The 15,812-nt window shown below is 35.7% G+C and overlaps 2 protein-coding genes across 4 annotated transcripts; one reads left to right on the top strand and one right to left on the bottom strand.

The window, feature by feature from the left end:
• The first annotated feature begins 463 nt into the window (after positions 1–463).
• On the top strand, positions 464–2,110 carry LOC110779068 (uncharacterized). The gene has a single exon (XM_056832874.1). The coding sequence runs from the start codon at positions 464–466 to the stop codon at positions 2,108–2,110; it is 1,647 nt and encodes a 548-aa protein (XP_056688852.1).
• Positions 2,111–11,135: 9,025 nt separating this feature from the next.
• LOC130466335 (uncharacterized) lies at positions 11,136–14,909 on the bottom strand. 3 transcript variants are annotated; one of them, XR_008926471.1, is made up of 7 exons: positions 14,582–14,905; positions 13,943–14,077; positions 13,548–13,633; positions 13,423–13,462; positions 12,146–12,297; positions 11,755–11,863; positions 11,136–11,592 (listed from the first exon to the last, which is right to left on the bottom strand). XR_008926471.1 is itself a non-coding variant. In XM_056835238.1 (7 exons), the coding sequence occupies exons 3-6, from the start codon at positions 13,612–13,614 to the stop codon at positions 11,789–11,791; spliced, it is 321 nt and encodes a 106-aa protein (XP_056691216.1). In that variant the 5' UTR covers positions 13,615–13,633; positions 13,943–14,077; positions 14,582–14,902; the 3' UTR covers positions 11,136–11,592; positions 11,755–11,788. The 3 variants fall into 3 exon arrangements, 2 of the variants coding, with proteins under 2 accessions (XP_056691216.1, XP_056691215.1); XM_056835238.1 differs by having other exon boundaries at positions 12,146–12,284; positions 14,582–14,902; XM_056835237.1 differs by having other exon boundaries at positions 13,548–14,077; positions 14,582–14,909.
• Positions 14,910–15,812: the final 903 nt, after the last annotated feature.

The raw sequence follows: 15,812 nt of genomic DNA, 5'->3' as shown, positions 1-15,812 counted from the left end.
TTTGATGTTCCTGTTTGGAGTTGTGGGTGGAAATTAAGAAACTGGAATCTTTTAATGATTGGGGGTAAGAGTAATGATTGGGTGTAAGAGATTGGTATTTGTGAATAAAGTAAGGAGAGAGAAAACATTAAACAAATAAGAATAATTGAGATATTTTATTTAATTAAAGGGAAAATCAGAAAATCTGTTACAAAAGGGACCACTTTTGTTGAGTTGGGGACCTCAACACAAAAAACGGACCAATGAGAAGTCTGTGTTCTCAAACACATGGATCAGTTTCATCATTTTTTCCACCAAAAAATTTGAGGGAAATTTCCCTCCAAAATGAAAATTAGGATTTCCCTCCAACTAAAAAAACAGAGTACACATATAAAAGACTTCTTGTTTTGCAAACATAAATACAACTTGACAAAACTTCCAACCTCAATCTCTGACATAACTTGGCTTCCAAAAAAAAAATACCATGGTTTCAGATCAAGAGGAAGATGAATTCCTCGGATTTTCAGACGATGAAGGTGATGGTTCCAGCACGGATTCTGACTCGGGGGACGAAGGAGTTGTTGTTGAAACTGATGCAGTGCCCTTAAATGCTCATCAATACGGGGACATGGAGAAATTTCAGCAAGTACCAGATTTAAATGAACTGGCACAAGACTTTCCAAATGAAGATGAGACAGCATCAGCAAATTCAGCAAACTCACAGGTTGTTCCATATTTATTTGATTTAAACACCCCTCAAATAGATGAGTCAGAAACACCTCCATACCATCAAACATCAACTCCAATTAACATTGTTCATCATAAGCCGGGGAAGCAAAGGTTAACTGTTGGATTGAAGTTGGAAATTTTGATTTTCCTGCTTCGTAGGAAAAAACCAGGTTTAGAGAAACTCATTAAGGAGACAATCACAGAGGCAGCAATCAAGTATGATTACACTCCAAGAACAATCGGAAAAATATGGAACAAGGCTAGGAGACAGCAGGAAGCAATGCAAACATATGATATGTCCACCAACTTCCACAAATGTGGCAGAAAAAGAAAAGAAGTACCATATGAACAAATTGTAGCGATTGCAATGGGGGACAGAACATGTATTATAGATCTTGCAAGGATGCTTAATTTGAGCCCGTCAACAGTTTGGAGAATAATCAAGAGAAAGGTGTTAAAGGCTCACTCAAGTCCCTTATGTCCCGGCATTTCAGAAACTTGCAAGATGACAAGAATGAGATGGGTACTTAGATTAATTATGGATTACTCAATACCACATGACCCAACATATTATGGCATGTTTGACTTCGTTCACATAGATGAAAAATGGTTTTACCTAACACAGAAAAGTCAAAGAGTATATCTTGCAAACAATGAACCAAAGCCACACAGAATTGGAAAGTCAAGAACAAAAATCCCTAAGTTTATGTTCATGGCAGCAGTGGCAAGGCCAAGATGGGGTGATGATGGGAATTGTGAGTTTGATGGAAAATTGGGTATTTTTCCATTCACAAATTCAGTTGCAGCTAAAAGAACATCAACGAACAGAGTGAAGGGGACACTAGAAACCAAGCCAGTGAAGTCAGTGAATCAAATAGCAACAAGGGCCATGATGATCAACATGTTGATTCCAGCAATCAAAGAGAAATGGCCACCTCATGTCGGGGAAAAGGTGATATACATAATTCAAGACAACGCAAAAGCACACATATTGCAATCTGATCCAGAGTGGCAACAACACTACAAACAAGATGGGTTTACTTTTGTATTAACTCAACAACCAGCAAACAGTCCAGATTGTAACATATTGGATTTGGGATTTTTTAGGTCAATACAATCACTCATGCATAAGAAAATGCCAAAGACAGTGGAAGATTTAAGTGGAGCAGTGATTGACGCTTACAAAGAACTTCATCCAAAGACATTGTCTAATGTGTGGATGACACTCCAATATGTGGGAAATGAAATTCTAAAACACAAGGGAGACAATAACTACCAACTTCCACACAACAAGAAAAAAAATTTAGAGGATGAAGGCAATCTACCAGAACAAGTGAAGGCACCAATATGGGCAGTGAATGAGTGCACACAACTCTATGATGAATGGAAAGCAAATCAATGAAGCAAGGGGAAAAAGATAGGTAACTTTTTGTGTTTTGGGGACATGTTTTGAAAGTAACACGAATATTTAAAATGTCACTTTTGTGGGCTTGAATGTAAGCATTACATGTAGGCAAAACATTTTGTAAGTGTCAATCATTTTGGAAAATTCAATGAATGAAATCAATGTTATTAATGAGAATGTTGTTTTTTAATTTATAACATAACATAACCAAGGCAAGACAAGAAAAAGGCAGCAAGAACAAGGAAAAAGGCAACACAAATATCCTTGTTCTGACTTTTATAACAGAACATAACCAAGGCAACACAAATATAACCAACATAACAAAAAAGATCAAACATAACATAACTTTATAACATAACATAACCAAGGCAACACAAGAAAAAGGCAGCAAGAACAAGGGAAAAGGTAACAAGAAAAAGGCAGCAACAACAATGCACAGGGGACATGTTTAGAAACAAACAACACACAAAGATCTCAGAATGTCCCCAAGCATCCCTGACACAAACCCCAACCACTAATACTTAGCTCCTGAAAAGCATCATTGATGCTAATGGCGCATGAGTGTTAATGGAAGAAAGGGTTTGAGTCTCAGCACATGATGACTCATCATTGATCACACAAAACATGTTATTTTGGGTCTAAAGGGGACAACTAGCAACTAAGTAAACAAGACATGAATTCAATTTCATTGTTGCCCAAGACATTAAAACTGGCAAAAGATCGGAAAGCCAAAACAAATCATGTCAAAGTAATTAGTTTCTTAATTTCCACCCACAACTCCAAACAGGAACATCAAAAAGAAATGGAGGGAGTAATTAGTAATTAGTAATTAAAAGGCAGCATGCACAAGTCAAAGGATGTGACTTTAATATTGGTGTTGTTCTCAGTTTTTAGTTCTTTATCATCATTGAATCCTATGACTTTAATATCCTTCTACCAAATGGAGTAAGTGACTAAGTCAAACAAATGGGAAAGGAAAATCACTCCATTTTGATAGAGGATACTTAAAGTTCAGGAAACTCAGGACATACAAAATCACAACTCTAAACACATCGGCATCCAAATGGGATGAATGCATATCACATCATTTTCAGATGTAAAATCATCCCATTTAGACGCCGATGCGTCAACAGAAGCAATATTCGATTTAGACAACCATTTCATCATTGAACATAAGCAATTTCTAAATGATTCATTACCTCATCACCAATTTACCAAAGGGGATACATGATCACTCAATCATGTGAAATGATCTCTATTCCCTTTGGGAAATGGTGATGAAGGACATGTTTAGAAACAAACAACACACAAAGATCTCAGAATGTCCCCAAGCATCCCTGACACAAACCCCAACCACTAACACTTAGCTCCTGAAAAGCATTATTGAAGCTAATGGCGCATGAGTGTTAATGGAATAAAGGGTTTGAGTCTCAGCAAATGATGACTCATCATTGATCACACAAAAGCAATAACAAGGCAGCAATGAACAAGGCACAACAAAAGTCAAACATGCAAGGGAAGTCACAAGATCAAGTTCAATCTCAGTTAGGTTGAATTACATCAAGATGAAAAAGCCAAAACAAATCATGCTCATTTTGTTCTCAGATGTCCCCAAGCTTCATAGTTACAAATCCAAACTACAAACACTTAGCGCCTGAAAAGTATATCAAAAGACATACTAATGGCAGCATGAGTGGTTGTAGTTATTTGGACTTGCTTCTCAGCATTTAAAAGACTCATCATTGAACACATATACACAAGGAACATAAAGGGGACAATAAACAACACAACAAACAAGACGTTAATTGTATTTTGATCTTCCCGTTTCTATTTTTGGACATAAATCTTGACCAAAATACCTTATATGTCCACATAATTACACCAAATACCTTAGAATCTTTTCAAATTCAACCCTCAAAATCATCACCTTTCCTTATTTAATTATTTTATCTTTCCCAAAAACCCCACCCACCCCTCCCTTTGTAAACGTCGTTGTGTTGCTTGCTTCTCAGCATTTAAAAGACTCATCATTGAACACATATACACAAGGCACATAAAGGGGACAATAAACAAAACAACATACAGGACAAGAATTGCCTCCACGAGAATTGACTCATCACAAACCACCATGGACAGATTGCAAACAGGTGCAAATCAACTGAATACAGGGACATATGATCAATAGAGGGACATATTGGCATACCATCATATCAGAACTGAATACAGGGACATATTGGCATACCATCGTATCAACATTTGCATACATGGACATATAGTATCATCATTTGCATACAATCATAAACCAAAACAGGGTCATATCAGCATGAATGAAAACAGAGCATTTTCCAATATATAAACCCTCCAAACTCCACATGATACAACAAAGCCTCCTTCATCAACAACAACAAATCCAACCCTGCCAGCAAGAGATCACACTTGCTGGCCTACAATTTCAACAGCTGACCATGTTTACTACATTGCTAATTAAAATTAAAAGAGGGGACAGACTTATCTAATCATGATCATCTTGATCATCTGCAACATTCGTGTCTTTATTCTTTGAATAAGGGAACGCTGATGATTCTTGCCCAGAGGACACATCAGAATTGCCATCCTCATTCTCACACTCACCAACGTAATATAGTTCCCACGAGTCAGACCGAGTGGGTTCCTTGCACGCAATAGGGGACATAAAATACGGGTCATTAGCATCATCAAAAAAACAGAGTCTTTAAAATTACAATGTTTTTTTAACCAACCAATTCATGATTTATGCAACCAAAAGATCCACGATTTCATGACATGCAACTCAACAAAAACCCACATGCAAATGAATAAAAATCATTTACATCAACACATTCCACTGAAACCCATTATAACATCAAAAAACGAGATAAATTCAAAAAATCCCCAAAATAATCAGGCAAATTCAGATCCACGATTTTATGACATGCAACTCAACAAAAACCCACATGCAAATGAATAAAAATAATTTTCATCAACACATTCAACTCAAACCCATTATAACATCAAAAAACGAGATAAATTCAAAAAAACCCCAACTAATTCAGGCAAATTCAGATCCACTTTTTATGACATGCAACTCAAAAAAAACCCACATGCAAATGAATTCAAATCATTTTCATCAACACATTAAACTGAAACCCAATATAACATCAAAATACGAGATAAATTCAAAAAATCCCCAAATAAATCAGGCAAATTCAGATCCACTTTTTTATGACATGCAACTCAACAAAAACCCACATGCAAATGAATAAAAATCATTTTCATCAACACATTCAACTCAAACCCATTACAACATCAAAAAACGAGATAAATTCAAAAAATCCCCAAATAATTCAGGCAAATTCAGATCCACTTTTTATGACATGCAACTCAAAAAAAACCCACATGCAAATGAATTCAAATCATTTTCATCAACCCATTAAACTGAAACCCAATATAACATCAAAATACGAGATAAATTCAAAAATTCCCCAAATAAATCAGGCAAATTCAGAACCCCCATTTTTTGACATGCAACTCAACAAAAACCCTAATTTTTCAGATCTTAACCATAAATACAAACAAACACAAGAATTTATACCTCATCTTTGTCATCTTCTCCAAAAAAGCGCAGATCTGCGGCCGTGGGCAACCGATCGTCGTATTTCGATTCGACCTCTTCACCAGGCTCTACCTCCCACTTCTCGAACCACGCCTTTAGATAGTTACGAGTGCTCGTATTCTCCTTCTGGGCCATCATTCTATTATGCAAAAACTCCGCCGAATATGAGTGCTCGCCGTTGGGGCACTTACAGTTGGGACCCCAGTCACAATTTGGATCTGAGATTTGTTGGCCAGAAGTACCCAACAAATAAGAGGCCAAACTTTTTGAAGTCGAAGACCCCATACAGATCGGAACAATAAAAAATCCTAGAAATCTCCGACGAAAACCCGCAAAAAAATTTGGAACAAATCAACTCGCAACGACAAAAAGGGACGATTATAGGGGACAAATTTATAGGGGATCTGATCGGATCAATATTTGGATCAAAGTTTTTGAAGATTTTCACTCGGAAGCTCTTCACATCCGAGAGAGATGAGGAGAAAATGAGAGAACAGAGGCGGAGATTATTAGGGTTTTCTGAAGAACAGAGGAGAGAGAGAGAGAACAGAGGAGGTTTCTTAAGAGAGAGAGACGGAAAATGAGAGATGAGGAGGTTGAATGAGGGGAGAGAGAGAGAGACAACGACGTTTAAAAAGGGAGGGGTGGGTGGGTTTTTTCGGAAAGATAAATAATTAAATAAGGTGTGGTGATGATTTTGAGGGTTGAATTTGAAAAGATTCTAAGGTATTTGGTGTAATTATGTGGAAATATAAGGGTATTTTGGTCAAATTTTATGTCCAAAAATAGAAACAGGAACATCAAAAAGAAACGACGTAAATAGAAACAGGAACATCAAAAAGAAACGGAGGGAGTACAATATTAGTTTGGAAATAATATTTTTGCTGAGAAACAAATAGTTGCACATGATTTAAAATTTATCTATTTATAAGAAAATAGATTTCTCGTCTGTTACGCAATACGGAAATATGGTTTTCAAATGTTTGGTCAAACAAACAAACCCCAATTAGAACTACTCGTTTCATCGATCTTTGTTATTGACTCTAATTCAATATTAAAATATTTCTATATTCTCTTTTAATACTACCGTCAACTCTATATTATTTCTATAAACCATTTTTTTTTTTTTACATAAAACGGAGACAATATTATTAATTTAGGACTTCAGTCCATAAGAAAGTTTGTTACAAAAGGGGCACATCCAAAAACTGACCACCCAAATATTCACAATACAAACTTTGTTATCCACTAAAGCACGCAAAAGATAAGATTTTGTCTCCGATAATCCCCAGTTGAGTCTTGACAAACCGCAAAATATAATATGATTATCCAAGCTGGAGATTGGCCACCTGCAGTGACTTTCACTCCTCCATAGAGGAGGTTGCAGCCTCCTTCGATCCATCTGCTGTGTTAGAGCCCGAAGCATTTGCAGAACCAGTAGTCATTGAGATTGTAGCAGGAATAGTACCAAACATGATTTGAGTAGTAGCAGGAGTATCAACAGTTGCATTAGAAGGACCAGCATCAACATCAATCACCTGTGATTGTTCTCCCTGACTTGCAAAAGTGCGCACCAGACCCTGAAGATCTCCATGATACGCAATTCTAGCAAAGGGAGGTACATCAGCATAAACCTTGTGACCAACAGCCATTGAAACAGAGTAAGCAGCCAAAGAGTGAGCAACCAAGTTCCTTGAACGTGGAATATGATGCATAGTAAGAGAGGTGAAACGTTGCATCAGACTAGCCACATCATTCAAAATTGGAGATAATTCATGATGATAGTTTTTATCCATAGTGTTAAGCATCTTCATGAGGGACAAAGCATCAGTCTCCAGCTCCAACTTATCCACCTTGTAGTCAATTGCCATTATTAAACCTTCTCTGATTGCATACAGTTCAGCCGCTAGTGGAGTTGAAACATTAAATTTGCTGGAGAAGCCCATAAACCAAGTTCCAGAAGATCTTCTAAAGACTCCTCCACCTCCAGCAATGTTGTTGGCTGACCAAGTTCCATCAGTGTTAAGCTTTAAATACCCAGAACTTGGCACAGTCCAAACATGTTTAGCATGTGCCAGCAGCCTCATTGTTGTTTTTCCTTTATCCTGCAAAATAGATGAAGTAGAAATCCAATCCACATAGAAATTATTATACACTGAGAATGGTTTTATCATCTTATGCTAAAAAACTGCTCTATTCCGAGCTCTCCAAATGTGCCATATGCCTACAACAAAAACCACCTTCCAACTCATATCCTGAGCAAGATTTAAACATAGCCAATCATTCCAATCAGCCCCAAAAAATTCCACCAAACTGAGAGTAGTAGGGAATTTCATGCGTTGAAAAATATAATTCCAGAAAATACCAGATTCCCAACAATCCCTAAAAAGGTGTAAATGGGATTCAAATTTAGTCTGACATCTACAACAAATAGGCGAAATAAAATCCAGGATATGAGATAACTTTTGAGCCACGGGTAGAATGCCATGACAGCAATTCCACAACAGCATCTTATATTTAAAAGGAGTTTTAATTTTCCAAAGATTTTTCCAACTAAAACCAGAATGAGAAGCATTGGAAGAAGGGGATGCAGATAGTTGAAGGGAGTAAGCTGATTTAACAGTAAAGGATCCAGAATCTGAGTAAATCCACCTAATAAAGTCATCATGAGTATCATTCATAGATAAGGGAGTAGCAAGTATCAAGTCACACAAATCAGTAGGAATAATATGACGAACATCATCAAGATACCATCTACCATTTCTAATAATATGACTAACAAACCAGTGGGCCTTAGATTCCGGAATATCTTTATCAATTAATTTATAAATCGGACCCGACCCAACCCAATGATGGTACCATAACGAAGTGGATCTACCATTACCTATTCCTATAATTAGACCTTTTTGAAGGAGGGCCCTACCCTGAAGGATATCTCGCCAAATACTTACGTCGTACCAACCTTTTTGACTGTACGGGTCATTCATACAATTCTCCTATAAACCATTACTATTAGGTATTAGGAAACTCATTTCATGATTCCAAGTTGAAGATTAAGGAGTTTTATGCCTCTGTTTACTACTTTTCTATATTCTTCTTCTCTTGAATGCTCGCTACTCTATAAATGATAGTTAACAACGTATAATGATTTTAAAACGAGTTTAAAGAGAGAACAACCATCTTTTCGTGGAGAAACAAATAGTTACACATAATTTAAGTTTTATCTTTAACATTTAAGAAAACAAGAGTGTCTATATATTTACCATATAAATAATAGATAACTATGTATAATGACATAATTAGGGTTTAAATACAAAACAACCAGATTTGAAATCCATGCAGTAAGATGTTCTTTACTAGAAGAAACTTTAATCCATTTCATTGTTATTAAGCTTGTGTTTCTTTATTCAAACTCATGTAATATGTGTTTCGACCTTTCTTTTGAAATCTATTTATAACATGCAATACGAGGAGCCAAATCTATTCTATACTAATATTCAATTTATCGAATTTAATGTGAAGTTCGCGTCATATATTAGCATTTTATCACAATTGTTACATGCTCAAGTGTTGGCATTGATCTTACTATTCCTCTATAGTATAACATCATTCCAATACTTGTGAGTCACAAGTAGTTGCACATAATTTATGTTTTATCTTTAATTTTAAAGAAAACAAGAGTGTCTATTTACTCTATAAATGATAGATAACTACGTATAATGAAATAAATAGGGTTTATACACATAACAACTAGATTTGAATTCCATGCAGTAAGATGTACTTTACTAGAAAAAACTTTAATACATTTCATTGTTGTTAAGTTTATGTTTCTATTATTCAAAGTCATGTGCTTTTTTGTGTTTCGACCTGTCTTTTCTTAATCCATTTATATAACATGAAATGCGAGGAGCCAAATCAATTCTATACTAATATTAACTTTATCGAATTAAACGGATAGTTCGCCTCATATATTAGTATTATATCACAATTGTTACAAGCTCGTAGGTTGGTATTTTTCTTACTATTCTTACTATCATTCCAATAATGGTATGGCAAACATCTTTTCGTAGAGAAACAAGTAGTTGCACATAATTTAAGTTTTATCTCGAATATTTAAGAAAACAAGTGTGTCTATTTACTCTATAAATGATAGATAACTTCGTGATTTTAAAACGGGTTTAAAGAAATAACAACCATCTTTGAATTCCATGCAGTAAGTTGTTTTTAAACGAAGAAAATTCAATCCATCTCATTGTTATTAAGCGCGTGTTTCTACTATTCAAACTCATGTGATTTGTTGTGTTTCGACCTTTCTTTTGAAATCCATTTATAACATGAAATACAAGGAGCCAAATCTATTCTATACTAATATTCACTTTATCTAATTTAATGCAAAATCGCCTCATATATTAGCATTTGTAACAAGCTCGTAGGTTGGTATTGTTCTTACTATTCCTTTATAGTACAACATCATTTTAAATGTGGTATGGCAAACATCTTTTCGTGGCGAAACAAGTAGTTGCACATAATTGAAGTTTTATCTTTAATATTTAAGAAAATAATAGTGTCTATTTACACTATAAATGATAGAGATCTATGTATAATGAAATAAATAGGGTTTAAATACAAAACTACCAGATTTCAAATCTATTTAGTAAGATGTTCTTTACTAGAAGAAACTTTAATCTATTTCATTGTTATTAAGTTTGTGTTTTTTTTATTCAAACTCACATGATTTGTTGTGTTTCGACCTTTCTTTTCTTAATCCATTTATATAACATGAAATACAGGAGCCAAATCAATTCTATACTAATATTCACTTTATCGAATTAAACGGAAAGTTCGCGTCATATATTAGTATTATATCACAATTGTTACAAGTTCGTATGTTGGTATTTTCCTTACTATTCCTTTATAGTATAACATCATTCCAATACTAGTATGAAAAGAATCCTTTCGTGGAGAATTAAGTAGTTATTTAGCTTAATAATATCTATTATTCAAAATTATATGTATATAATAACAAGAATATGGATGAAATATTTTACAACAATGTTTTTGTGCTTTCCAATAAGTTATTTTTAACTGAAAAAATTGAATATAATATTATTTAGCTTTTGTATCTATTATTCAAACTCATGATTTTTAAAGTTTAGACCGTTTTTGTGGAATCTATGCATTTAAAATGATACAATTCTTTATAAAAAAGTACCATTTAAAATAGTTGTCTCTCGCGAGTTTTTTTTTTTTTTTTTTTACTTTAAGGTCTTTTTTTGACAAATATTTTTTTAAAAGGTTGTTTTCTCGCAAAAATAAAGGGTTATAAAACATTTTTTTTTGGAAAATTTACTTTAATTTTATCCTGTTGGTTAAAACATATATATTACTCTATGAATAAAATGAATGATCACATTAATAATAGTCTAGTGAGTTGTTGTTTACCTGAGGAAACTTGAATCAATTTTATATACATGCAATTCTATACTGAGTATATGTTTCATTACACTTTATATACCTACATTCTCTTCTATGTAGAGTCATTATCTCCCAACTTTTGAGCTATCATGAGTTCTTCAAACCACTAATCCTAAATCAGCCTGAATCTCTAATTAATACTCCGAATATGGCTTCATTATCATCTACTAACACCCGCCTCAGCCTACCGCCTTATTGGTCCTCTGAAATCAACAGTAGTGGCCTCCGTGAAGTCTTGTTTAGTACAAGAGTAGGATCCCTAATGAAGCCAGTTTGACATAAATGCTCACCACCAGGAGGACCAGGCTTTCTTCCTTCTTTTAGAGCCTTCCTTATATCAGCAGCTTTCCATACTCTTCTGCTTTTGCTCAAGCTGTTTAGCAAGAAAATAATTTAAATAGTGCAGCAAAAAAGCTAATTGTAATCTTTACATAGTGGTGAAGAGTCTGAAGACCTATTAAATTGAATTCCCGCAGGAAAGGACTTTCAGATGAAAGAACAGTGATATAAGCATATAACAAATTAAGAAACTTACATCAGGTGCAATTACTCCAAATTGACTCAGAATCTTAAAGAATATCTACCCGCCAAAATTTCCGGAGCAACATAAGCTGGAGTTCCGACCACACCAGACAGGCTTTAACCTGAAGGAAGGCATCAGAAAGTAAATAACTATATATAGCATATCATTTTCTCTTCTTTGTATCCCTATCTAGCCCCCTCCCCTCTCTTAGTGTGTGTGTGTGTGTGTGAGAGTGCGTGCAAAACTCTTTAGAGTAGGGACCTTCCTCAGTAGGGCGATTAGAAAAAAATGGTTGAGGTGGAGAATATCAGCACAGTAACGAAAACAGTATGGGAACAACAAATAACTGACAAATATCACCAAAAGCATACAACGACAGAGGAAAACAATCTAGACTTTTCACCTCTTCGAGGTACAGCAACATGGAATTGTGTGAAAGCTCATCCAAGTATCCAACTGTTGTGTACCCATCATGACCTTGAACTTGATATTCAAAAGCACAAGTCATGCCAGCTGAAAGTGATGCTAAATTATGATGTACCCTGCACATACATACTATTCATAACTATAAAATTATTCAATTGTGCTAAAGAAGACTTAACATGAAACACTGTCAAAAGAAGCGTCAAGCATAATAAATTTACAAACCCACATACCATTAACAATCCTAACTGCGAGGCCAAAATCTGCAAGCTTCAAGTCCCCTTAATATGTTTAGTCTATAGAACAGTAATTAATGACATTTCTAATTAATCAAAACCCACAAAGACTTCATTCCCGTACATCATAAGCTTGCGACAAAAAATGTTCTCAATTCAGACAGATCCCTTTAATATCGTGAGTTTTTAAAAGGTATAGCGATTCACAAAATCTCCAAACTTAAAGGTATTTGCAGGATTACGGAAAACCTAAGACCTCAGCTCTTTTTTCCTGAAGGCATCACATTGCCTATTAGACAGTAGAAATTCAAAGTAGGGAAGCCCGTATGTAATAAAATTTGAACCCGCACACATTGACACATATGACAAGGGATTTTTGTAACTGCATGTCTATGACAAATTATAAGTCTTTAGGCCTAATATGGAGTAAAACAAGGCTTTCAGTTGAAACGAAATGTCTAAGTAACATAACATGCAAGTCTAACATCAAGCGGATATCTTAATGATGAGGCAATCATATAGCAAGTAAAGCTATCAAAATTAAACTGAGAAGCAAGAGCCGAGGTAGGCTCCTCTCCAGTACACTTTAGTATGTGAAAGGAAGGAGAAGAGACAGGGAAGATGGGCCAACTGTCTTCCTCTTCCCTTTCACAGTCTACCAGAGCACTAAAGCCTCTAATCATTCAATCCTCAGATGTAACCTTTTGATTGTACAAAGACTACAAACAGCTAAAAATAAGGGTCTGAAAATCACTGAGCACAAGTAAACTTCCCAAACACAGGAAAACAAATTATGACAGATATAGCATGTCAAATTATTCACTACAATCAAACCCTTTTCTTTAGTTCTCAACCCCAGATAAACCAATTGTTAATTTCACTTTCTGCATATTCTAAACCAGAAATATGCATTACCCATATGATAAAATCTGAAAATAAAAGAATTCCATTTAAAAAGTAAGGCTTAGAATAATAGAAGCTAGAAAAAGAGTTAAAGAGGGAGAGAGAGAGTGGGGCTTACTGAGCCAACTGCTCTGCAATAAACCATGGAAGATAGCTCCCTGAAAGATGAATAAACCGGAAGCTTATCGGAATGCTTAATTCTCCGAAAACCCAATTGAGAAGAAGGGCAAGAAATTAGGGTACCGCCATTGATTCCGGTAAAGGGGAGAAAGACATTGATAAGGTTGTGCGCCATGAGTGCCAATCCCATTTTGCTTCAAAGTTCCCAACTGCCGATTTGCTCACCAAAATACCCATATATTATTAACATTAAGTAAAAGGTCAAATCCTTAACTAAGATTTACAAATTTTAAAATCCATTGGTGCGTTCATCCGCCTCCAGGAGGTCAGGTATTGGTGAGTGATTTGTAAATGTTTGCAGGATTATGGAAAACCATAAGACCTCAATCTCTTTTTTCCTGAAGGCATGACAGAGGCAATTGAAGTAACACTACCAAGGAGATCTAAACATAGCTACTCTTATTCGTGAAAGAGAAGTCATCCTAGACTATTAATAGACAAACATGGATTGTACTTACATGCTAAACTCTCAGCATCATCATCAATTTCAGCACCATAGGGCTTTTGATCATTTCTACTAAAGACCACTTGTCCATGCTTTTCGAAGAGAATTAGAGATCATCAAACATATCATCAGTGTCTTCGTTTACATTCTGCAAAAATATATCCCATTCATCATGCTCAAAAACAACTCTCACTAATGGGTAAAGTCAGCAGCTTTTTAAGCACAAGTTCCAACACAAAACAAGAAAACAAGAGAAACAGTGAAATTAGAGCTACCTAATTTCCAAATTTCGACATTGCCTATTAGACGGTAGAAATTCAAAATAGGGAAGCCTGTAGGTAACCAAGCAAGAAACGACGGAGAAAACACAATACCATTGAACACGATACCTTAAACACAAACACTAACCAAGCTTGCCAGTATATGTATTTGATCAATGACAACCCTCCAATTCACGGAGTTTCACAATATCTAACAAAATTGAATCCATACACTTCAAGAAAACCTTTTAAATTCGACTTAAGATCAAAGGAAACACAGAATTCATTGTCAATTACGATTGTGAGATCATAATACCTTTGAACTGAGATTAATTGACAATTACATTCAATTGAATCCATATTCTTCATTCAATTGAGAGTAAATTACATACCTCTATATAGAATAGTACTCCAAACCGCCTCCAATAAGATCTTCGATACCAGAAAATTAGGGTTGATGTTCTTCCCCAATTTATGCCTCGAAAATCCAAATAAGAATTAAGCCCATTTTGAAGTTATTTCATTGATTGTCGGAATCATAATAGAGAATCGGTTGATGGAGCGCGGGAACTTGAGCTGGGTACGAAGGTTTTGGAACAATGGAGTTTTTTTGAGATTGAAGAACACGGTGAAGAACTGAAGAAAAGGAGGGAGATTGGAGAAAGGAAGGGGAAAATCACGTCGTATTGATGTTGTATTCATTTTGTATTCCTAATGATATACGTATTCTATTTGCCATGTCTTGCATAGCCAACTCACTCTTTCTCTTACCTAGTCATATACTATTGCCTGGTAAGAAACTAATTTATTTTTATTTTTTAATAAAATATTATTATTATATGCTATATTGGGTACTGTAGCCCCGAGAAAACCCCGAATTTCCTTTTCATTCGTTGGTGGTTGCATCTCTAGAATTGCTTTGATTTTGGAAGGATCAGCCTCGATGCCCCGAGAGCTGATAACATATCCGAGCAACTTGCCTGACGTTACCCCGAATGCGCACTTTTGAGGATTGAGTCTCATGTTGTATTGCCTGAGCCTGTTGAAAAACTTTCGAAGTACTGAGGTATGCTCGTGTCGCTCTTTGGACTTGACATATACCTCAATTTCCCTGTAAATCATATCGCTCATGATGGTTGTGGCTGTCCATTGATAGGTAGCCCCTGCGTTCTTTAGTCCGAACGGCATAACTGTGTAGCAATATGTACCCCACTGAGTGATGAAGGTTGTCTTCTCCATATCCTCCTCTGCCATGGGAATCTGATTGTAGCCTGCATACCCGTCCACAAAAGAGAGTAAGGCATGATTTGCGGTGTTGTCGACCAAGATGTCGATGTGAGGCAATGGAAAACCGTCTTTAGGGCTGGCCCTGTTCAGATCTCTGTAGTCCACACACATTCGTACTTTTCCGTCTTTCTTTGGGACTGGGACGACGTTTGCGATCCATTCTGGATACTTTGCTTCTCGAATAAACCTGGCCTCTAGCTGCTTAGAGACCTCTTCTTGAATTTTGAGGGAAACGTCCGGTTTCTTGCGACGGAGTTTCTGCTTGATGGGCTTTGAACCTGGAATGAGGGGAATTGTATGCTGACCGATGTTTGGATCAACCCGTGGCATATCATG

Source organism: Spinacia oleracea, chromosome 1, assembly GCF_020520425.1.
Source record: "Spinacia oleracea cultivar Varoflay chromosome 1, BTI_SOV_V1, whole genome shotgun sequence".
NCBI lineage: Eukaryota > Viridiplantae > Streptophyta > Magnoliopsida > Caryophyllales > Amaranthaceae > Spinacia > Spinacia oleracea.
Note: the sequence above shows the minus strand (reverse complement) of the source record. Positions and strands in the feature narration are given on the sequence as shown.

Coding starts and splice junctions, on each gene's coding strand:
- LOC110779068 (XM_056832874.1), top strand. CDS start 464: ATGGTTTCAGATCAAGAGGAAGATGAATTCCTCGGATTTTCAGACGAT.
- LOC130466335 (XM_056835237.1), bottom strand. CDS start 13,661: ATGGGTATTTTGGTGAGCAAATCGGCAGTTGGGAACTTTGAAGCAAAA. Junction 12,298..13,422: donor ATTGCAGAGCAGTTGGCTCA/GTAAGCCCCACT, acceptor AGTTATGAATAG/TATGTATGTGCAGGGTACAT. Junction 11,864..12,145: donor TGTTGCTGTACCTCGAAGAG/GTGAAAAGTCTA, acceptor GCCTTCCTTCAG/GTTAAAGCCTGTCTGGTGTG.